Source organism: Zophobas morio, unplaced genomic scaffold (assembly GCF_036711695.1).
Source record: "Zophobas morio isolate AGI-343-1 ecotype UQ-CSIRO unplaced genomic scaffold, CSIRO_AGI_Zmor_V1 ptg000057l, whole genome shotgun sequence".
NCBI lineage: Eukaryota > Metazoa > Arthropoda > Insecta > Coleoptera > Tenebrionidae > Zophobas > Zophobas morio.
The window spans coordinates 270,178-292,412 of NW_026972162.1; the positions used below are offsets into that span (position 1 = coordinate 270,178).

The 22,235-nt window shown below is 43.2% G+C and overlaps 3 protein-coding genes across 13 annotated transcripts in view; 1 reads left to right on the forward strand and 2 right to left on the reverse strand.

The window, feature by feature from the left end:
- Positions 1 to 28: 28 nt before the first annotated feature.
- On the reverse strand, positions 29 to 1,562 carry LOC135143043 (17S U2 SnRNP complex component HTATSF1). The gene is made up of 2 exons (XM_064074879.1): positions 1,426 to 1,562; positions 29 to 1,359 (listed from the first exon to the last, which is right to left on the reverse strand). Exons 1-2 carry the CDS (start codon positions 1,472 to 1,474, stop codon positions 104 to 106), a joined length of 1,305 nt encoding a protein of 434 aa, XP_063930949.1. The 5' UTR covers positions 1,475 to 1,562; the 3' UTR covers positions 29 to 103.
- Positions 1,563 to 1,587: 25 nt separating this feature from the next.
- LOC135143047 (ribosome biogenesis protein SLX9 homolog) lies at positions 1,588 to 2,562 on the forward strand. Its single transcript, XM_064074886.1, has 2 exons — positions 1,588 to 1,702; positions 1,756 to 2,562. Exon 2 carries the CDS (start codon positions 1,761 to 1,763, stop codon positions 2,364 to 2,366), a length of 606 nt encoding a protein of 201 aa, XP_063930956.1. The 5' UTR covers positions 1,588 to 1,702; positions 1,756 to 1,760; the 3' UTR covers positions 2,367 to 2,562.
- The window catches only part of LOC135143039 (obscurin), a 30,366-nt gene continuing 10,513 nt past the window's right edge, over positions 2,383 to 22,235 (reverse strand). For 5 of the 11 annotated variants that reach the window (XM_064074864.1, XM_064074865.1, XM_064074873.1 and 2 more), the window contains 34 exons: positions 19,096 to 19,188; positions 17,454 to 17,753; positions 17,258 to 17,411; positions 16,429 to 17,211; positions 15,364 to 16,245; positions 15,011 to 15,226; positions 14,515 to 14,656; positions 14,287 to 14,468; positions 12,833 to 14,239; positions 12,496 to 12,783; positions 12,117 to 12,299; positions 11,448 to 11,975; positions 10,962 to 11,243; positions 10,666 to 10,911; positions 10,246 to 10,614; positions 10,155 to 10,172; positions 9,818 to 10,044; positions 9,603 to 9,770; positions 9,376 to 9,556; positions 8,138 to 9,326; positions 7,432 to 8,091; positions 7,056 to 7,382; positions 6,770 to 7,007; positions 6,140 to 6,721; positions 5,619 to 6,091; positions 5,351 to 5,572; positions 5,151 to 5,295; positions 4,796 to 5,103; positions 4,104 to 4,748; positions 3,772 to 4,054; positions 3,545 to 3,725; positions 3,265 to 3,490; positions 3,108 to 3,213; positions 2,383 to 2,685 (listed from right to left, as the gene is read on the reverse strand). In XM_064074864.1, the coding sequence (XP_063930934.1) occupies positions 2,566 to 2,685; positions 3,108 to 3,213; positions 3,265 to 3,490; positions 3,545 to 3,725; positions 3,772 to 4,054; positions 4,104 to 4,748; positions 4,796 to 5,103; positions 5,151 to 5,295; positions 5,351 to 5,572; positions 5,619 to 6,091; positions 6,140 to 6,721; positions 6,770 to 7,007; positions 7,056 to 7,382; positions 7,432 to 8,091; positions 8,138 to 9,326; positions 9,376 to 9,556; positions 9,603 to 9,770; positions 9,818 to 10,044; positions 10,155 to 10,172; positions 10,246 to 10,614; positions 10,666 to 10,911; positions 10,962 to 11,243; positions 11,448 to 11,975; positions 12,117 to 12,299; positions 12,496 to 12,783; positions 12,833 to 14,239; positions 14,287 to 14,468; positions 14,515 to 14,656; positions 15,011 to 15,226; positions 15,364 to 16,245; positions 16,429 to 17,211; positions 17,258 to 17,411; positions 17,454 to 17,753; positions 19,096 to 19,188 (12,354 nt within the window). In that variant the 3' untranslated portion in view covers positions 2,383 to 2,565. Of the gene's footprint in view, positions 2,686 to 3,107; positions 3,214 to 3,264; positions 3,491 to 3,544; positions 3,726 to 3,771; positions 4,055 to 4,103; positions 4,749 to 4,795; positions 5,104 to 5,150; positions 5,296 to 5,350; positions 5,573 to 5,618; positions 6,092 to 6,139; positions 6,722 to 6,769; positions 7,008 to 7,055; positions 7,383 to 7,431; positions 8,092 to 8,137; positions 9,327 to 9,375; positions 9,557 to 9,602; positions 9,771 to 9,817; positions 10,045 to 10,154; positions 10,173 to 10,245; positions 10,615 to 10,665; positions 10,912 to 10,961; positions 11,244 to 11,447; positions 11,976 to 12,116; positions 12,300 to 12,495; positions 12,784 to 12,832; positions 14,240 to 14,286; positions 14,469 to 14,514; positions 14,657 to 15,010; positions 15,227 to 15,363; positions 16,246 to 16,428; positions 17,212 to 17,257; positions 17,412 to 17,453; positions 17,754 to 17,921; positions 18,086 to 18,128; positions 18,303 to 19,095; positions 19,189 to 22,235 lie in introns of those variants that run through there. The other 6 variants (XM_064074875.1, XM_064074874.1, XM_064074866.1 and 3 more) reach the window with 6 other exon arrangements.

Sequence of the window (22,235 nt, forward strand, 5' to 3'; positions counted from 1 at the left end):
GACGAAACGTCACATTTGAATTTATGCGGCAATTTTAGCAACTAGTTTATTGTCTTAAAATAAATAAAAATAACATTTAAATATGTATGTATTTTCGATTTGTCTATGTTACAGACGCTTCCTTGGACTTATCTTCCTTGTCTTCTAAAAACTTATCCCATTTATCCATTCGTTCGTTAATTTCAGCGTCCGTTTCGGCTATTTTAAATTTCGTTTTCCCATCCCAGATTTCCGCTGTAAGTTGCCGTTTCATGAACCACCTCCCGTTTAGCATTTTCAGAACTTCATCGGCTTCCTCAGGCGACGACATGTTGATCTGCGCAACCCCTTCTGGGTGTCTATCATAAATAATAACTTTTCGAACTACGCCGATTTTCGATACTTCCTCCCTTAAATCCTGCTGAAATTCTAAAATCAAGCCAACGTCTGTGTCGAAAATCGACGGTTCAAATAAGTTCTTCACTATGACGACTTTCTCGTGTTTGGCTCTTTCCCCAACGAATTTCTCTGGCCGCCAATCAAATAACTTCTCTTGAATTTTCTTCAATCTCATTTTTTCTTTCCGTTTTTTCATTTTCGGTTTTAGTTTAGGGTCATACGCTCCCTTCATCTGGAACTTGGCTCTCTCGACTCTAAGTTTGTGCCCTTTAAAATCTGATCCATCCAATAAACTTAACGCTAGTTCGACTGATTCTACTTTGATGTAAGTACAAAGCGCGTCTCCTTTGAGGTAATCTGTTCCAGGTTCTTTGTATAATTTAATTTTAAACTTGCCGCTGGCGGCATCTCGCATTACGAGCCCGCACTTTTGCATCAAATCCACAAACTCTTCTTCCGTTATGCCTGTAGGTAAGTTGCTCACATACACTTTTGTGTTTTCAGATTCACTAACGTCGAACCATGTGGGTTCTGAAGCTTTGCGTTTTTCTGGTTTCGATTGAGGTTTTTCGGGTTCTGCTTCGGTTTCGGATGTTTCTTTTGGTTCTTCTATATTTTCCACGAAGCCATAACTCATTTGGTAACGTGCCATGAAATCGTCGTCCACTTTTGGAAACCAAGCTTTTTTTTCTTTGTCCCAGAAGAACTTTACGCCGTCTTTATCAGTGTAAACGTGAGTATCACCTTCAAAAGTATAAGCAACTTCTCTTAGGCTCCACTCTTTTTTGTCTGAATGCCATTCATATTGTGTGCCAGTGTTGGGGTCTGTGTATATTGCAGTGCTGCCCTCATAGTGAACATTATTTGGGTCATAATTGGTTGTCTGATCCATGGAAGGTTCTGTTGCTTCAGTTTCATCGCTGTTATCGGTTTGGGTTAATCCAACCTCTGTTTCTTCGTGTGTTTTGGTAGTGCTTGGCTCTACAATTATAATAGTTTCGTTAAAACACAACTGTGTGTTACGGTCTGAATAAAACATATACATACCTTCAGAAACCGAACTTTCCAAATTTTCGCCATCATCATTTTTTTCCATACTTATAAAGTAATATCATTTAGGAAATAATAAATTCTTTTTGGAAACGTAACGTGTATTATAGGTTATGATAACCACCACAGAACATCAACAAGATGACAACTTAAGTTGACGAACATTAAACATTTGTCAAGGTCAAAACCGTCAAAAGACAAAAAAATCACGTTAACCTCACAAAGTCATGCATTAAAAAAAATCTTTCATAACTTTTGGAAATTTGATTCTTGGGTAAGTGTACTGATTCCTTTGTTTGAAATTAAATCGTTTTTTTTTTAAATTAGTAAAAATGGGAAAAGTTCGTCGACAAAAAAAGAAATTCCATTTACCAGCCAATCAAACAAAACCTACAACTTTTGGTTTAGAAAAACCTATAGAAACTGAAACGGCATCCGGTCCTGAGTTCCTGATTGCGCCTCAAGAAAATCTTTTTGCTAATTTAAACATCGACATCGGTAATCTCAACAAAAGTCTCCCAGATGATGTTAGAAGTGTGAAATCATTTAAATCTGTAAAATCCGAGTCAGAGAAAATTATATCAAAAAAGGGCAAACTAAAATTGCGCCGTGAATTACTAATGAAGAAATTTGAAGCTATAAAAGAAGAAAAACAGCTGGTTAAAAAGAAGAAAGCTGTAGGTGGTGATTTAAACCCACTACGAGATGCATTACCATCTTTGGAAAGTTTGTTGAAGAGTAAGGGGAATGTTCCTTACAAGCAGAAACCACAGAAGAAGAGAAGGGGCATTGAAAAGGCAAAAACCATAAAGAAAAATCAACTACAAGGTATTCAAGTTTTTCAACAAATGTTTAAAAGTAAACAGTTTCAGAAAGACCCACAAGTGGCTATTGCTCAACAGATAAAGGCTGTTTTAGAGAATGACAAAAGTAGTTAGGTTATTAAAAATAAGATTCATTGTTGTAGTCTTTATTGAAATATTTTTTTTTTTAATGGATGATAACGTTAAAGATCTATTGTTGTACAGATTAGTTGAAGATACAACGAAAATAACACAAAAATAATTAAGGTTTTTTAACATAACAATGTAATGGTATTAACATTATAAACAATATATACATTCTAAAATTTTATGCCTAAGGCGCAGTCAATAACTCTTCCTGTATGCTGTGGGATCTACTGAATTTGCCTCCTAATTTTGCTGTGATGTCTTGCGCGGCTTGAGCTTTTTCGTTGTGATATTCGTTTGAATATTCCTGAAACGCATTTAACATTTAACAAAAAATGAACAATTTAGAGTATGAAAAACCTTTTTAAACGGCATTTTATTGGTTTCTATAACCAAACACGTGACTTTTACAATGTGGTCATTTCATTCCTTGCGCTTTAATGTTGATGTCGTTATATGAAGCACAGCATAAATTAATAACGTGACTTTTTTTGTGTATACGGAAGGTAATTTTTTCATTAAAAATTTTGCACTGAATATCGCTTCTTTTCGTAAAGGCATTTGGAATAATAACGCGATTCCCTTTATATTTCTAGAATATGTGGTTAATACAAAAGGCAAACAAAACTAGAGCTAGGTTGTACTCGTGCGATGCCTTATGACTATCAAAAGTTGCAAAACTATTGTGAATGGTGATAGGTAATTCAAGCCTATCATGCGGTAACTCACCTTTAACCTGTTACCTAAAAATACGGCCCTTTCCCGCTTCTTAATCATGTAATCCGTGGGCAACAGCCACCTATTTTCGTGACACTCTTCCGCAGAAGGTCGTTTGCTGAAAAAAATACTGGTTGTAACTACGTCCACCAAATCCCCTGAAACTTACTTAGGTTGCCTCTTGAACAGCAACATCAAAAATCGAGTACTCTCCTGTGAAATCTCCTTGTACAAATGCTCGAATCTGTACCTTACGAACGAAATATTCTGCTTCGTTTCGTTTAAGTCTTGACCTTTGAAAGGTACTACACCGGATAACATAACGTATGTGAGGACACCCACAGTCCAGATGTCGGTTTGAGGGAACGCAGGCTCTTCATTGAGCACCTCGGGAGCTAAAACAAGCACTCATTTTCATCTCTTTCTAAGAAGCGCACAGCCCGACTTACAGATGTAATCCAAGTGACCGACCACTGGTACTCGTGTGCCAAGTTTTGTAACACGATGAGCTGAACCTAAATCGACTAATTTTATTTGGACAGACCTCACTCCAGCCATCACGATGTTGTCAGGTTGTAAGTCCAGGTGGCATAAGCCTCTCCAGTGGAGGTATTGCAAACCGTCAATAACCTACGAGTTGAGTTGAATTGATGATGATGTGAACTGGGAGACATACCTGTGAAACTATAGTAGCGACGGTTTGTTCGGTGTACTCGTGTTTGCTGGCCAAGTATGTCAGAACATCGGAGCCTTGTAGTTTCTCCATAATGAAAACAGCTACGGGACTAGAACCACTCTTGAAGGCTGCCAGCAACCCTGCGATTCTTTCATGACGTAGCGATCTAAGAGCGGCAAATTCGCCGTCAATGTCTTCGGCTTTGCTCATATCTAGGACCTTCGCGACTACCACCGCGTCGGAACTTTTGTCTATTGCTTTAAGTACCGCTGAGAATTGACCCCTGGAAGAAGCGTGTACTGTTAAGGCGTAACCACCGTACAAGAACGTACCGAGAAACTTCTGAAATTAAGTTGTAGTTTTCTTGGGCGTTTGAATCCTGCCATTCGATCGGTTGCGTTTCAGTTGCATAGTCGGGGTAACTGACAGGCTCGATTTCTATAGGCAGTCCACTATCCGTGATCTGCTGCAAGTGCTGTACCGCGGGACTTAGGTGTATTTTTTGTGCCCCTTCTCCTTTCGTTTTGACTAACCCAGTCGGGACTCCATAGTCGCTCCACCCAATAGCATTGCGAGCCGCCAGCCTAAACATGTAACTGGTATTCGGCGTCAACCCCCGCAAAAGGTAGAACTCGTGGTCAATGTTATCCGCTTTCGTGGTCCAGTCAACGTCGTCCGCGAGTTTGTAGTCGAGACTGTAGCACAGGACCGGAGAATTCCCGTCGAATCTGGGTTGTTTCCAAGTCAGGAAAACCTCAGTGTCTGAAACTTGGCTTGCTTCGGGGGAATCTGGTTCCTCGGGTGTACTTCCGTAGACTATTCTCGCCCTTGCGATGGTCTGTCCTAGCTTGTTCCTTGCCACTACTTTGTACGTCCCCTGGTCAAAGGCCAAAGCCGGCGTGAACCTCAAATGACTCCGCCCTAATTCGTCGATGTCGATTTTGACCCGGTGAGACTCGGCGATGATCGAGTCGTTTCTACAAATACTCATCAACTTTCGTCCTTTCACGGATGAGAAACTTACTTGAACCATTGGACTAGAGGTTCGGGTTCGCCAACCGCAAAACAAGTCAGTTCGGCGTTGTTCCCTTCCACCATGGCAGTCATCTGTGGTTTTTCTCTGAAGAACGGTAGACGACCGTCTTGCCTGCTTTCCAAGTAAGCTTCCGCTTCGACGTAAGTATCGAGACGCGAACCGAGCTCGTGTTTTAACCTACGAATGCTATACGAACTATCGTCGGTTCCGTACTTGTTGATCCTTGCTTTTCTTTCGTCGTCGATTTCCTCGTCCATGATATCGGTGAAGCGACGACGTTCCCTGATGGTTGGCGTCTGCAAGGAGAGAGTTTGGAACAGGAAGCGACAAAGATCGAGCTTACCCTCCAATCGAAACCGTTTTCGTGGGAGATGATGAAACCAGCACCCGTTCCTCTGCTGCCGGCGACTTTCATGTATTCGCGCAAGCGTACGGGAAAGTCCACGTCGCGGAGCTGCAGGAGGTAGGTGTCCGGACCGGCTTGGTAGCTAAAAAATATTACGTGACTTTTACGAAATCTCAAGCTTCGAATATTGTACTTACTGACTCTCGGATTTTATTGAGCCGATTTCGTAGTTGAGAGGAGATCTAGCCGGAAGCTGATCCTCCCAAGTGGGCAAGCGTGGCGCTTTAATAGGCGAGGGGGTGACCCTTGGAGAATCATATTCGCCGGGTGGATACACCATTCGAGACGGATGAGTAAAGGCACTTTCTAAGGTGCGACGACGGAACCACCTCTTGCAGGACGCGTTGTCGTACCATTCCCTGTAACACTCTTAGTAGAAAAAACTTACAACTTCGTTAACCGTACCTGAAAAGCTTGTAGTAACTGTCCAAGTACTTGCTGCTAATCCTGTACTCGTCGGTGTAAATTTTATCGGCACGTTCCAGCCAAGGATGTCTTAAGGCGGCGTGCACATCCATCCTGCCTTCCGCGTTGTAAACCAGAAGCTTAGATATGAAGTCTTTAGCTTCGGCGCTAATGTTCAACCACCATTCCTCGTCAAAGATCCATTTTCCGCCTTGTACGTTCTTCAAAGTCTCTCTGTCGTCGTTTCCTCTGAAAGGAGATCTTCCAGAGAGAAGAATGTAGGTGATGATACCCACACTCCACATGTCTTGGCCGAGACCGGTACCCTCGCCATTCACAGCCTCCGGACTGACGTACTCTGGCACTCCATACAGAAGCGGCATCAAGTTACCCGCTGTGATTCTACGAGCCAAGCCAAAGTCGGTGATTTTGAGGTCATCTCCTCCGGGATGAGCGATCAACAAATCGCCAAGCTAAACAACGATTTACAGTCACAAACCGAGATCATTAGCAAGACTTACGTTGAGACCCATGTGTCCGTAACCCTTCCCGTGCATGTATTCCAGGCCCTGAAGCAGCTGTCTAATGAATCCGGCGATCTCTCTTTCCGTGTAGTACTCCTGTCTGAGGAGATAATCCTTAACGAGCTCCCCTCCAGCAGCCAACTCAAGAACAAGAGCCAAAGAGTCACTAGTTTCATAACTGTCATGCAAAGAAATGAGCTTGCGATGGCGCAAGGAATTGAGGACCTCGAATTCGTTGTACATCCAAGGTCTGAGTTCGCCGCGTCCGTGCATGATCTTAGCAGCGTAATTTCTTCCGTTGATGCGCTCAACTGCATGGTATGTAATCCCTTGAGTGCCACGACCTAACTCATCGCCCAAATCGTAGAAGTCGCTGAAAGGCTTCTTCTTAGCTTTGATGTTGGCTATGTTTCTGTAGGTGTGGATGTTGTAGTCTAGGTCGCTTTCCTCCACGTAGAGCATAGCGCTACTGGAGATGGAACCGGCAACGTTGCGGGCGCTCACAGAATAGAGACCTTCGTCTTTGCTGATGATGTCGTTGATGACCAAGACGCTAGTATCAGGCTCGATGAACTGGATCTAGAAGACGAAGTCGTGAGATTGTGAAACGCGGCACGCAACAGGTACCTTAATCCTAGTGGATGTGGCCAAAGGCTTCCAGTCTTTGTACCACTTGACGTCCGGATATGGCACTCCCACGATTCGAGCCTCGAAACGTATTCTTCCTCTATGCATGGCGTATTGGATTTCGGGTCTGCGCAGGAACGCTGGGGCTTCTGCGATCTCTAGACGAACCCTTTGTCTGGCTTCTCCGTGCTCGTTTTGGGCGACGGCTTCGTACCACCCGACGTCTCTTTCCAGCATTCTAAAAGAAATTTGGCTAAAATGGAACTTTGACGTTTCAACACTTTACTTGTTGATGAAGAGGGTCGCTTGTCCATTGCGGGTGTAGCTCATATCGAACCGACCTCCACTCTCGATGAGTTCGTCGTTGAAGTAGAACGACACTTTGGGTTTAGGGTAGCCGTAGACGAACCAGAAGAGGTTGGTATTTTGATCCTTGACACCATACTGTGTGTCGTGCTCCTGGCGTAAGAACCTCGGAGCTTGTGCCATGTTGTCATGCGGGGGTCTTTCAATATCGAAGTCCTTGGGGAAATAGGGGGATGTTTCGGGGCGGAAATCGATCTCTGGTGGTAAATACGGACGGAATTTTGGCGGCTCGGGTTCAAGTTTTGCCCTAGAGACACGATAAAGTACGAACGAATAAGATTATCTTCAAGTCTTACCTGTGAGTCGTGGCGTATGGTGACGGATCGCTAATGCCGTACTTGTTTTCAACTCTCACTCTAAACCTGTAATCCCTGAACGGTTCCAGGTTGCGAACTCCGCAAGTACAACTCCTGATTCCCGTACGAACCGTGAACCAATCCCCGTGAGGAAGTTCGCACATTTCCAGTTGGTACGTGACGGGTACCCTGGGTCCCGAGGGAATGGACGGCTTCCAGGAAAGTGTGCAATGCCTGTCCGTCATCTGCGAGATGATTGGTGGATCCGAAAGCGGCATAGGTGCTCCGCTCCTCTTGTACTTGTCGAACTCGCTGTACTGATCTGTGATTGGACGTTTCACTCTCGGTTCCAAACCCTCGTCCATATTCAAGTTCGCATGGCAAATATCACCGCCGTACTCGTTCGTAATCTTGCACGAGTACTTTCCAAGATCGTCCTCGTCGAGGTTGGAAATCACCAGCCGCAAAAGACCCGCGTTATCGGTTTCCATTCTGATGCGATTCGATGGGAACAGCTTTTGATCGTTATGGTACCATTCGACTTCAGGATCGGGGTACCCAGTAGCGCACGCGGTAAACTTGGCCGTCATGCCGCGGAACAACTCGGTGTCTCCGATGCGCTTCAGGAACGCAGGTGGCTCGATCTTCTTCTGGGCTTTTCTAGAAGAAATAAATCAGTCGTGTTCTTCTTGGACGCGGTACTTACATTTGGTCCACGACTTCGAGTGACGCAGTGCAGATTTCTTCACCTTCTTTGTTGGTGGCGGTGGCTCTGTAGACCGCAGCGTCGGGAGCGTCACAATTCAGGATGTACAAACAGCACAAATCTCCGTCGCGCTTGATGTGGAACTTGTCGGATTCGTGTATGGGAATGCCGTCTTTCGACCAGGTGACCTCGGGTTGCGGTACGCCGGTTACGCGACAAGGGAATTTGGCGTCGCGACCCGGTAGTTGTTGGAGGTCTGTGAAGCTTTGAGTGAAGTGTGGGGGCATGAACACTTTGTGAATGGTGGCTTTAGCTTCAGAGGTTTCTTTGCCAAGCGGATTACTGAGGGTTACTGTGTACTGGCCGGCGTCCGAAGGGAGAGCGTTTAGGATTTCTAGACCGACTTTCTTGCCGTCACAGATGATCAGAATCCTGTCGGAAGGTTCCATGGGCACGCCGTCTTTGCTCCATTCCACGTTGGGTATCGGGTTGGCAGTGAACGGAGCCGACAGGATCAAAGACTGACCTTCATCGCCCACTGCGTCCTTCAGGGGATGCAGGAACATGGGTGGTTCTTCCGGCTGGTCGCTGTCACTCGCAGGTTTGATAGTGAGGGCGGCGCTAGTTTCAGCTTCTCCAGCCTCGTTGATAGCTATAGCCCTATACGTCAACGCATCACGTGCCTGGTTTGCGGCATCCAACAACAGGATGCTGGTGCCATCGGGGAGTTCTTGAATCTTCACGTGTTTGCTGTCGGAGACGACTTCGGCGCCGTTCCTCGTCCAGGAGATTTTAGGTGCCGGGAAACCGGTGGCTCTGACTTCTAATTTCACCGGGAAGCCTTCCACCACCGTCTGAGGTACCAGACGGGTGATGAATTCAGGCTTCGTTGGCTTCTTGGCTACTTCTATGTTGGCCTCGCTAGATGCGTCACCATATTTGTTAGATACGACAAGTTCGTACTTCCCGGCGTTTTCCGGTTTGGCACAATCTATTATCAAGGCGATTTTGCCGTCCGGATGCAACTCGTAGTGGATGTTCGAAGATGTACGGACTGGAACACCGTCTTTGAACCATTTGATTTCCGGTGGTGGGTGGGCTTGCACTTGGGCTTCTAAACGAAGGGATTCTCCGGCAGGGAGTTTCGCGTCTTTGAAACACTTTAAGAATTTCGGTCTCTGAGGTTTCTCTGTAAAATGGTTGTAAGTACGAGGTGGTTAAAGTGACACGAAACGTACGTGCAACAGCTACAGCACACAGACAGGCTGATTCTCCATTGGGGTTCTTGATGACGAGCTTGTAGGCGCCACTGTCGCCAGGTTCGGCCTTTTCGATGTTGAGCTTTACGGTACCGTCAGGTAACACCGTGGTTTTGATGCGTTCGTCGTCGATGGGTTCCCCGTTTTTGAACCAAGCCACCTAAACACATCTTCAGTGTGGTACCGACGATGATCGCAAAACTTACGGTAGGTTTAGGGCTTCCGTTAATCTTTGCTTTGAGCTCGATTGGTTCTCCTTCGTTGAATTCCTCCGAGCGTTCCAATTTCTTCCCGAACCCAGGAGGTGTCTGAAGCATGACGATGCGTGCCACGGTTTCGGCGGCTCCGGCGACGTTAGCGGCCACCGCTTTGTACTACAAGAACGTTTTCAGATTTTACCACCTCCTAGAGGTGTCCTTACCATTCCAGAGTCGGCTTCGTTGAAGTTCGTGACGGTCAAGGTACTCGTTACTTGCGCTTCCGTGTGACCTTCTATCTTGTGGTTCGCGTCTTCCGTGAGAGGATTATCGTTGAGGAACCAACGTATTTGCGGTTTGGGCAAACCATCGGCTCGCACCATCACCGAAAGTTCTTTGGTGTGTTCGACTTGTTCGTCGGACAAGCCGGTGATGATGGTTGGTTTCTCAGCTATAATCGCAAATGTGAGATCGTGCATAGCGTAAAAGAGTGGGGTTAAGGCAGAATGCGGTTAAAGTAAAGCACAAAGAGAGATAAGCGAACAAGAGACGGACACTTACTAGAGGGTTCTGCTTCTTCTGTAAAAACAAAGTCGCAGATGAGTCGTAAGTATTATACCCCTCGATAGGGACACGTAAGATTTGTACTTACTGATTGCTTTGAGGCGCGCCTCTGATGAACTCTCGCCAAGATTATTCTTGGCGATAACCTTGTAATACCCGTCATCAGAAAGGAGCGCCTTTTTGAAAACTAGCCTGTAGGTTTCGTTGGCCACGTCCGCAACGATCTCCCTGTCTTCGGTCGCCTTGATCACTTGATCGTCTTTGGTCCAGCTGACTTCCGCAATTGGGTTAGCCTGGATCTTGCAGACAAACTCGACGAATTCTCCTGGAATTACCGAAACGTTCTGAGGGCCTTCGATCTCCGGACGCAGGACGATGGTGAGCTGAGCGCTGCTGTTGCATTCTCCCCATTTATTTTTGGCAAAGAACGTGTATTTTCCTCCGTTGCATCTCTCACCTATGAATTAACCTTGAAGTTGGCCCAATTGGCACAATTACAAGTACTCACATCTGGGAATTGTCAGAGAATACGAACACTCCTTCAAACCATCTTGGATCTCGTGGTCTTCGCTCTCGAGGATGATCTTGTATATCTCGTACTCTTCATTCGTGATCTCTTTACCATCGACTGACCACGTGGCGACCGGTACGGGATCCCCGATGACCACGGCCTTGAACGTAAGCGAATTTTTCTTGACGATGGTTTGGTCGTCAAGGCCTTGTTTTAGTTTGGGGCGGCGCAGTTCCTTTTCCGCTAAAAGTTGCGAATGAGTTTTGGCTTAATGTTATGAAAGAAGAATTTACGCGTAACTTCGAGGACTGCTTGTTGTTTAACATCTCCCAAAGGATTCGATAAGGTGCATTGCCAGGTTCCGGCGTCCGACATTTCTAGTTTGAGGACCTCGAGTTTGAACTCTTCTCCGCTTTCGGTGATCTTGAGGCGACCGTCAGGTTTGACTTCTTTGCCGTTCAAACTCCACGTGGCCTTCGGTGGTGGATTTGAGGTACCCTTAACGATGTAAGTGATCCCCAAGGACTCGGGCCGAGAGCTGTCCTTCATGTTCGAGTCGGTGATCGTGGGTTTAGCTAAACGAAACGGGTGAATTAGAATCAGTCAGAAACTGAAAATCCAGAGCGTAAGCTCTACCCTTGCTCTTACCTTGTCTGAAGAAGTGCAGCGTTGTGAGTTTTATAAAGCTTGCGTTAGTAATGCACACGACAAAGATTAATTACATTTATGTGGTGAATTTGGTGTGTTTAGTGGTTGCTACTGTGTGATAATCGTAGTACCTTCAGCTAGATCACTTTTTTTGGGTAATTCCTCAACCAAACTCCTCTGTTTTTGCGCTCTCTTGAGAAGAGCTTCCAATTCTTCGTCGTCTTCTTGGTCGTCTTCTTTCGTACCCTTTTGACTTTGTTGTCTCTCGATTTCCGTCGGTCGTACTTCGTGGCTGGTATCGATAAGTTTGTTCTCTACGAGTTGTATGTCTTCCTGGGTGGCAGACATCGCCCTACTGGCTTTCCGTTTCGGTATTTCCGTTTCTACGGGAGTTTTGGGTTCGTCCGGGAACTGGTCGTTCTCTTCGATTTCCTCGATCTGAATCGATTTGGCACGTTTCGATTTAGGTTTGGGTACTTCTTCTTCGGTGAAGCGTTGAGGTTTGGTTGCTTCTTCGTTTTCCACTATTTCTGATTCTTCTAGAATGTCGGAATGAACCCTTTGTAACAGGTTTGGCGAGAGAGGTTCCTCGATTATAGGTTCCGGAGTTACGCGAGTAACTTGTTTCTCTTCGATCTGTACTTTTTCTGCTATAGTACCTATTTTGTGTGAACTGTTACTAAACGTGTCACCTAGATGATCCGAGAGACATAAGCACATGTAAGCATCGCAAGCAAATCTCTGTCACTTGAGAGTTTGTTACGCGATACTGACCATACTTACGACTCAATATACTCTACCTTTAGCCGGTTTCTCATCAAAATCGTCAATTTGAGGTTGTTTTTGTTCTTCTCTACCTACTTCTTCTATTTCTTGAGGCTCCGCTAATTCCGCAGCTTGCGGTTCTTCGTCTTCCACCACTTCAACTTTGAGTTTAGCGGGTGGTTCTCCTTCTACTTCAATAGCATCGGTATGGGTTACCTCTGCAATTCGGTTAGTGAAGGGTCATAGGGTAAGAACATTTAATGAGTGGGGCAACAAAGCCGACTATCACTATAGACGTCACAGGGGGAAAAAAGACTTCACAAAATCTCTTTGGGGGCAAAACGGTACTTATCTGAATTGATCGAGGCCCATCAAAAAAAAATGATAGGACCAATGGTCGGCGGGAATACTTACTGTGTACTGTCACGTAACTCTTGCTGGAGACGGTACCCAAGGAATTAGTCACCACAACCTCATACTCTCCTTGTTCTTCGTACTTGATGAGATTAACAGCCAGGTTGTAGTTTTCTTGACGTTGGGTATCTCGGCTGATTTTGATGCGAGCGTCCGCGGAGACTTCGCGACCATTACGCAACCACTTGACCGTAGGTTCTGGACACCCTTCTACTTCTACCTCTAAATGTAGAGTGGCGCCTTCTTCAACTGTGGTGTCTTTAAGTTGCTTGATAATGCGAGGAGCACCTGGAATTTGCAAAAATCAGTGAAGACTTCATACAAATGGACGACTTACAGTTGACAGTAAGTTTAGCGCTGGTTTCTGCGTTTCCGCACTCGTTGCTCAGCTTGCAGGTATATTTTCCAGACAATTTACTGTTGACTTCTTTAATTACGAGCTTGACACCGTCATCCGACTCAGTTCGGGTGAATTCTGTTTTTGTTTCTGTGATTTCCATTTCGTCGAGGTACCACTTCACTGTCGGTTTGGGGAAGGATTCAAGCTTCACGTCGAACGTGACGTTAGTGTCATGCTCTGTTACCGTCATGTCCTGAAGACCTTTGGTGATTTTGGGTGCTTTCTTCACGAAAATTGTTAAATCGTCATCCACGGAACCGTGAATATTGACGGCCTTGAATTTGTACTTGGCCGCATCGGTCGTCACCGCTCCTGTAATCTTGAGGATGTAGGTATCGCCGTCTTTTTTAATAACGTAGTGGTCGCTGGAGGAAATTTGACTATCGTCTTTGAACCACTTCACTTCGGCTTCAGGTTCCGACTCCAGCTTCACTTTCAGTTCGACCGTTTCTCCTTGAGATACGATCTTATCTTTACCAAGTTTCTCAAGGATTTTCGGTTTAGTGTGAATATTCACGTTGAAGAATTGCGATATCTGGGCGAGTTCGTTGGTGGCCACTACGGAGTACGACCCTGTATCTTTCAGGGTCGTCTTCTCAATGACCAAGATAATTTTATCGCCTTCTTCGACCACCTTAACGCGCTCATCTTTCTTAATCTCTTTGCCGTCCTTGTAGAAAATGACGGTAGGTTTTGGGGTACCTTCAATTTCCACCGGTACCCTCAGAGTGAGGTCGGCGTGAGCATCCACGTCTTCGATTTTGCTCTTGAGCTTCGGTGGCAGCTTCACCGTGAGAGTCATCTCGGCAGTGTCGCTTCCGATCTCATTTTCGGCTGTACACTCGTACTTCCCAGCGTCTTCCTTCTGCACGTCTTTGATAACCAAAGACATGCTTTCTTCATCTTCATACAAGAATTTATACTTGCCACCGGCCTCTATAGGTTTGCCTTCGTGCGTCCACTTGACTTGTGGTTTAGGGTATCCTTTAACCTGAAGCTCGAGCATCGCGGATCCTCCCGCCGTCACGACGGGTTCTCGCTTTTCAATAATGAGCTGCGGCTTTTCTGGTTCTCGGACTAGTTGGTTGACGGTACCGTGAACTGTCAGTTCCGCGCTGCAGCTAATGTGACCCCTGGAGGTCTGCGCGACGCATGTGTATAACCCGACATCTTCGGCACGTACGTGCTGAAACACCAAAGCGAGGGAATCCTCGTCGTCTCCCATTAGGACCTTGAAGCGTTCGTCGGGAGTGAAGGCTTCTCCGTCTTTCTTCCACTGGAATTCTGAAGCTTCGCCAGGAGCGAGGATTTCGCCTTCGGGCATGTCCTTGTGGAGGTCTTCGGCTAGAAATGGACGTGTAGAGAAAGAACAGGGTGGGGTTTACACGTACTTGTTACTTTGAGTACCGCGTCGGAGGATTCTTCACCCCACTTGTTGGAGGCGACGCATTTGTAGTAACCAGCGTCTGACATTTTCACTTCGGGGATGAGCAGTTCGTAGAATCCACGATCTGAGTGTTCACGGATGACCTCGTAGCGGTCGCTTTTTTCAATGATGGCACCATCTTTGAAGCTAAACGAATTTTTAGAGAAAATTTTCGCAGTAACGTGATACTCACAAAATAACGTCGGGCATGGGTTCACCACGGACTTTGACCATGAATCTCAGATACGTGTTTTCGGCTAATTCTGTGTCTTTGAGTTTGACAAGGAACTCGGGTTTGTCTGTTTCGGCTCTTGCTAGCTTTTCATCAGCGGTCACTGGAAACAGAAAGTTAGAAGAGGGTTCGGCGGATTCGAAGATTAGTACTTTCGTGGACTATAAGCAATGCGGAGCAGGAAGCAGTACCGTGAGTACCGGTAGCTAAAGCAGTATAGTAGCCGCTGTCTTCTACGTGAGCTTTGTTAATATCGATTTTATAATGGTTTGTTTCGTCGCAGTGACTGATCTGGATGCGCCCTGTCATGACAGCGTCCTGATCTAGAGGTTTATCGTCTTTTAACCAGACGAAGTTGTCTGGTTTCGTTTTTAAAGCAACCTCAAACGAGATGTTTTCGCCAGCTGCCACAACAAAAGCATGAGCTGAAGCCACACTCTTCTATCTACCAACTTACGTTCAATATCCGCGCCTCTGATCGTCTTAATGAATCTGTTCCTCTCCTCATCGCCGCTCGTTCGGATCTCTTCTCTGTGTTTCGTTCCCGACTTTGTCGTTTCCTTGACGAAAGTGGTTGATGATGATACAGATTCGCTGCTCTCGACAGCTTCCTTCTTGATTTCTTTTCCATTGGCGATGGTTGTTTCACTCACGCTGTGAATGGAGGATGATTCTGAAACATATCGGAGTATTACCGAATGCGTTCGTGCTTTGGCAACTAGTAGACACAGATAGTATGAAGAGTGTTTAAGTGAGAGTTGACCCTTAGCGGTGAGTTATTAAGCGGAAGCTCAATTCCATCGAACTCACCACGATCGCTCTTCACGGAATCTGTTCTTTTGTAGGACTTTTTCTCGTTCGAGTCGGTTCTTGCGTACTTTCGATACTTGTCCTCTTCCTCGTCGCGATTCGATTTTGAAGAATCGGTCCGGGAGTACTTTCTGGTATATTTGGCGTAAACGTCTTCTTCACCTGCCTTTTGTTCGATTGAACTTGTTCGAGCGTATTTCGATTTGCTTTCGCTCGAGTCTGTTCTAGAGTATTTGCGTTCGTATTTTGCGTATATGTCTTCTGCTTCGCGATCTTCGCCTAAGTACCTAGAGGGTGAGTATTTGGACATTAAGTCTTCTTCGATGTCGTCTCGGAGCGTTAGAGCCTTTCGCCCGTACTTGCTTGTATCGCCTACTTCTTCAATTGAAGTAGATCTTTTACCGTAGGTTCTGGAATCCTTGCTTTCTTTGATAGATCGTCGGGACAAGCTGTAAGAATCGAGTTCGCTGTCGCCGTAACCTCCTACTCCCTCTATCGAACTACGGACGGATTTTCGCACGGAGTAGGAGTCTAAGTCGCCGATAGCCTCCGCGGAGGCTCTGATTGATCGTCTTGAATACTTATCACCGTCGCCATACTCAGTTGTGACGGTTTTAATAGATCGCCTAGAGAAATTATAGTCGTCGTCATCATCTCCCAGATCGAGGTGTCTGGAATAACTATGGCTATCTCCCCTCTTCGAGTAACTGAGAGAGTCGCCAGTGTCATACTTGGAACTTAAAGACTCATACTTTGATCCTCCTAAGGAGGATTCGGCGCTGCTGTATCTGCTGGCGATCGATTCGCTACCGTATCTCGACGAAACTCCATCATTGGAGAAAGAAGACTGGGATCTTCTACTATAGGAATCCGAATAGCCTTCTGTGAAGGAAGATTTCCAATAGATTTGTGCATTTCATAGCTAAGCGTGACTTTATCGACTACACAAAATGTGTGATTTGTTCATGTTGTGCAAAAATGAACAAATTAAAACGACAAAACACAAAAACGAAACAATTCAAAATGGTTTATTGAAAAAAGTTGCAGACATATTTTAGAACTAACCTGCTCTTGCAGAGGACGATGTGTATCTCCTACTCATGTCGTCGGCAGTTTCGACATTAACCTCTAAACCTACACTTGAATCTGCTAAATGTGCACTGTGAACAGATGAATCAACACTAGATTTGTCTAAAGCACTAGAAACTTCTTTTGAAGCTTTGGAAACATGAAGATCTTCGGGCTCGCGGTGGTTAGTAACCACGGACGGCGGTTCTTCGGGCGGAGTTTCTACTACTAATGGTGGTGGCTGATCGTCTTTCTTGGTTTCTTTCAAAGATACTTGCAGATCTTCTTTAACTGTTGTTGTCTCTTTTGATTTTATGGATTCTTGATGATTAGGTGTTTCCTCTGCGGGTGTCTCTGGAGATTCTTTGACTTTTACCGGTGGAGGTTGTTCTAATTTCTGTGGTGGCTCTTCTGGTTTTAATTCTTGCCGGTCAACGTTTACTTCGTCTTTTCGGATTTCTGTTGCCTGATGCTCTTCCAATCGGTCTTTGCCCTTTATGTGTAAAGGAGTTGATTCTATTTCGGGTGGTCCCACACGTTTTTCTTCCTCTCTGCTTTCAACTTTTATCTCTTCAACTCTGACTTCCTTTGCTTCAGTCTTTTGAATGACCTCTTCCTCTTCGGTCTTAACCGCTTGAGATTCCTCAGTAACAGTCTTCTCGGCAATTCGAACTTTGACTTCCTGGAGTGTGATGTTCTCTTCTAACTTGGTTTGAGTTGTTTCTGTGGGTGGTGACGATGACGCTAACTGGAAATCGTCTTCGGTATCTTCGCCCTCTTCTGTAAATCTTCGTTAACAAAAATGTCCACCAAACGCACGACTTACCGTATTCCTGCGCGAACTCTTTGATTTCTTTGATCCAATACTCGGTGATGTGGTCCCTGTGGGCGGTGAGGATCAACGGTTTCCCGTTGACGGTTTCGATCAGCTCAAAAACCCTCTCTTCGTCTGGATGGTCTTTAACAGCGACTCGATTCAGCTAAACAGAGTTTAAAGCCAAAAAAAGTTTTGTGGCGCTCACCTGGATGATGTCCTTGAGTTGGAAGACGGACCTGTCCTCGGAGATGCGTCTGACTTTACAGATGAGGATTTTGCCCTTGAACAAGAAGAGGTAGCGTTCCTTTGAGACGTCAGCAAGCGCCACTGAAAACCAGTCGTGAGCTAGTAGACGGCCGAGTTTGTGGATGCTTCCACGGTAGCCTTCGATGTTAGAGGTGAACTTTTCGTCTTGCGCTCGGTGAGGGACACTTAGCATCAACTCCAAAGCCTTTTGGAGGTCGCTATTGTCTTCGCCAAGACAAGCGCTATATCTTACCAACTCCTGGAAACCGACAGTGCTACTTAATTTCTTTTGAGGATGACGTTGATGATGATGTAGTAGAGAAGGATGATAACCGTGATAAGCCCGATGTAGTAAATGCAAAGATCGCCGGTCATTCTTCGCGCACGAAAATTTTGACAGTTTGCTGGAGGAAGTGTCAAATATTACCGAAAATTACTCCGCCATGGAGGCAGAGCCCTGGATCATCGAGTAGTACACAACGACGGCGATGACTATGATGACGGCAATACCCACCAAATACAACAAATTATCGCCGAGCATGGTGCACGAATAATTTAGTGGGATTTTCTAAACTTTCTAGATTTCTATTGTTTTTGTCAACGCCAACGATGGGTGGAAAGTTAAAAAACTTACCAGGAACTAGCAGTTTTGAATAAACATTTTGTAGATTATAAGGAGAAAGACGAGAATGATGCCGATGACTCCGACCCAACTTATAGGTTCTTTAAAGGAAAAACTGGGAACGGGAACCTCTTCTGCCATAACACGGGAAATTTAGACAATGTAGAATGGACACATAAGTGTCAACGATGTCAAAAAGTTGCTGACAACTGAGGGATTGACACAAATGCAGCAGATTTATAAGAGCGTTGTGAGAAGAATGCCAAGAAATTACTTCATGGCCTAGTTCAATATCTCAGGCGTGTCCAAGATCTTAAATTTCAAAAATCACAATCTTGGATAAAATGACTTTAGATTCTGGAGAATATATCTCAGAAGACAGGATACTGGTGCCTAAGATCCAAAGTTTGAGATCACAAGAATTTGAGATACTACTATGTACAATGTAGAAGATAACTCTATTGTCGAGAAGTAGACTTTAAAATTTGAATTGTCAGGCTTTGGTGTTGCGTAAGGTGTGGCATAAAAATCTAAGCTCACATAGTTGTGAGATTAGATTACACAGGTTACAAAGATCATAAGCTTGGTGTGATGAAATTTGAGATGGCCATTTGGAATTCCGAAAATGAGATGTCAAGGTTAAATTTTAAAACAGGTAGAGGTATATACCTAGTTACAAAAGGCATGTATATTTAATTCACGCGAAAGTAAGAGTTGTTTAGCGGCCTCTATTGTCGTATGCATACACGCTAAAAATTTTCTAAAACCACCGATTCGTGAAGTTTACGTGACATTGATCGTGGGCGTTTAATGAAATGGGTCAACACTAGCTATTTCTGTCGCTCTAAATATATTATAAAGTTTCGGGATCGGCGCCCATTCTGCATGCACAGTCTACCATCACATTTCTGTACAAAAACAACTCTATTTATTTAAATTTCTATTGGCACAAACAAACGATTTTCTTTCAACTGCTCACCTTCAAGAGAAGTTGGTAGTCGTTGATACGTTGGATCGGAAGTTTCAAATGCTCGGATATGGTTTTGTCGTCACCCAGGCGTTGTGACAACTCCTGCGGATAAAAAAACGCTCTAGTCTAAAAGTGGAAATGCTAAATTATGTGGAAATATAATTAGGACGAAGAAGATTAGGAAAGTGGGCTTGCCAAATTGATTTGATGGTAGGGCTGCTAAACATATATTGGGTTGGTCGATAGAAGCGTGGAATTTAATTTGCCTGCCAACAAGTGTGTGTTATGACATGATGTGGTGTGGGGAATTTTTAGAGTTGGAAGGAAGTAAATTTCTTTAGTTACTATATTTGTTAATTTTAATTAACAATTTTTACCAAATGTTGGTGTTTAATTATTAATAATTATTTTGGTATTGATGTCAAATAAGTAATTCATAGGTACATATTATCAGTTTTTAATAATTCTCATTAACGAAATATTTTTTCTGGATTAGATCACCTTTGTGAAAATACAGAATCAAACACAGAAAATGTGCATCACATTGTCAAGAACAAAAAAAACTTTTAGTACGTAAAAATTGATAAATATGTATAAAGTCGCGATCTTTTCTATAGAACCACTCCCTAGTGTAAATTTTCAAAATTTGTTTGGTGTAAGTGACCTTGACGGGTTTCTGGGGGATAACATATGTGTCAAAAATTTGACAGGTTAGATGGCCCCATTGTCAATGTAGATATTTTATTTTAATAAATAGATGAACAGAACATACAGTCTGCACGGGATACAGTGCGGCATAGCGGAGGGCAACCGAAACATTCGTGTTGTAGTAGTTTCGATTGCCGTATCAACTACCGCTACCAACCGCGTTCGGCGTAAAGTACTAGATGACAGGGCTACCAACTTGACTTTTTATCGAGTGGTTCCGTAGAAATGACCGCTACTGTACATACATTAAATACGTATATGCAACCAATTATACACGCAAGTAAACCATACTTATACGTTAGCTCCTCCGGAAATCATCCACTGATATTGGGTTGGCCTCAAGGTCCCTTTATAGTCACTATTAAGTAACCTTGGGTTGGCCTTGGGCGAAAAAAAAAAGTTTCAAAGTGCGCTTCAGGCTATAGTTTCTTTTGTAGTAGTACCAACCTAAGTGTAGCCAACAGTAGGTTTATTTTACCATACGCAATTTTTATTTCGAGATACGTTCGTAGCTGTCTCAGCAAGCGGAAGCTAAATGAAGATTCTATAAAAAATTATCTTAGATTTTCATCTTCACATTTTTAAAAGGGACATTGTTTAGGTGTCGCGGTTTTTGAAAATGGAAACAACATGAAAAAGAAACATGTTCATGTGTCGGCAACAAAATCACTATACAATTAAAAAACTGCCTGGCAATTCAAAGTCTCCGAAATGGTTCAAAAACCTTACTCGATTTATTTTGTAGAACTTGGCAGAGTATCTGGTTTGTTGCATATTTCTGTTTTGTAAGAAATTTGTGTCGATTTTTCACTTGTTACAAACAAATGCATTTAATTCTGTACACGAAATGGACCATGTTTTTGAATTATACAGAGCGACAAGTTCAGGAAAGTGAGTCACAGAATCGCTCCAAATAATTTCAATTTAACATATATACTTTTCCTGGTGATTTACACTCTATGGAACCAGCATTTACAGTAAGAAATTTATATTGAGTAAACACTTCATTAGATTAATATATTTTGCTATCTTCAAACTTATTTGGGTACATATACATATTTATACGTATACAAGAAAAATGCAATGTTGGCATAATTTGGAATAATCTAACAAATTCTTGAGGGTCCCTGGTGTCACTTAGGCATATGTATATTTGTTACTGTCACCCGAATACACTGAAATCTAGTAAAAAATCTACATTTCCTAATCTAAATGTTCAAGTTGATGTTTGTTGCGAAGTTTTACGGTGGCTTATACATAAATTAACTGTCTTCTTAATAATAAACTACAATAATTTCAGTTTAGTTTAAATTTCTGATTGGAAAAAAACATGTGTAATTCATTTGATAGGGATGTATACGTTTAAAATAAAAACAACAAAATTTCAATGTTGGAACGAAATTTTTCAGAAAATAACTTGATCAGAGACTAAAATAATCAGAAAACAATATGCTGGAGGACCAAAATTGTAGAAAATTTGTTCTACTGCTACACGTTTTTCGGCACACAAGATCTTCATCAGGAAAATGTAATTATGATGAAGGTAGGAACTGTGTACCGAAACACGTGTAACAGTGGCTACAAATAAATTATTTTGGAACCGAATGCGTATTATTTATAAATTCGTGATGGAGTTCCAACAAGTACACGCTTCATTAAATCAAACGTTCAGAGATTATTTTCACTTCATGCAATGGAAAGTATAAATTGGTTGCATCTCCATATTTATTTAGTATAATTTATGTAATATTTAAAAAATGACGGCATAAACATCGTTCGATAGTCCTTGGATAAGTGTAAATATTAGTAAAAATATTAATAAATTACTAGAATGTTTATCCTTCTACATATTTTTTTTTTTGTAGAAAGTTATTTTTACTGTAATATTTTAGGTAACTTTTCGTTGTACAATTTTTTTATAATACCATGTGGACAATCGAAGCTGGTTCAGTAAATTCTATAACATTACTGAAGAAGATCTGCTTATGATTAAAGATCAAATTCCAAGAAACAAAAGAATGAACGGTTTTCTGAAGGTTTTTCCTGAAAGCGTCACGTTTTTTCGTTTATTTTTGATATGGTTTATTATTATAAAAGATAAAAATATAGATTACAATTAGGTATTTCTGATTTTTTTTATTCATGGTGTCTGTAAAAAAGTTATATCTGAGCCCCGAGAGAAAAATTACAAATTATTATCACTTCAGTTTAGAATTTAGATAGAAAAAATGTTATTCTTGTTTAAAAATACCTAAAATTTTAAACTTTTCTGTATTGGCGGAATGAACTTTAAGTGGATAACATTTAAAATTCGATTTAAGAATATATTCATATTGTAAATAATGAAAGTTGTATGATTATTTGTTTCACTTCATACTGAGCAAATTTTAATTTATGAAAGACATTTTTTGTAAACAGAATCACTTGGGCACTCATTTCTG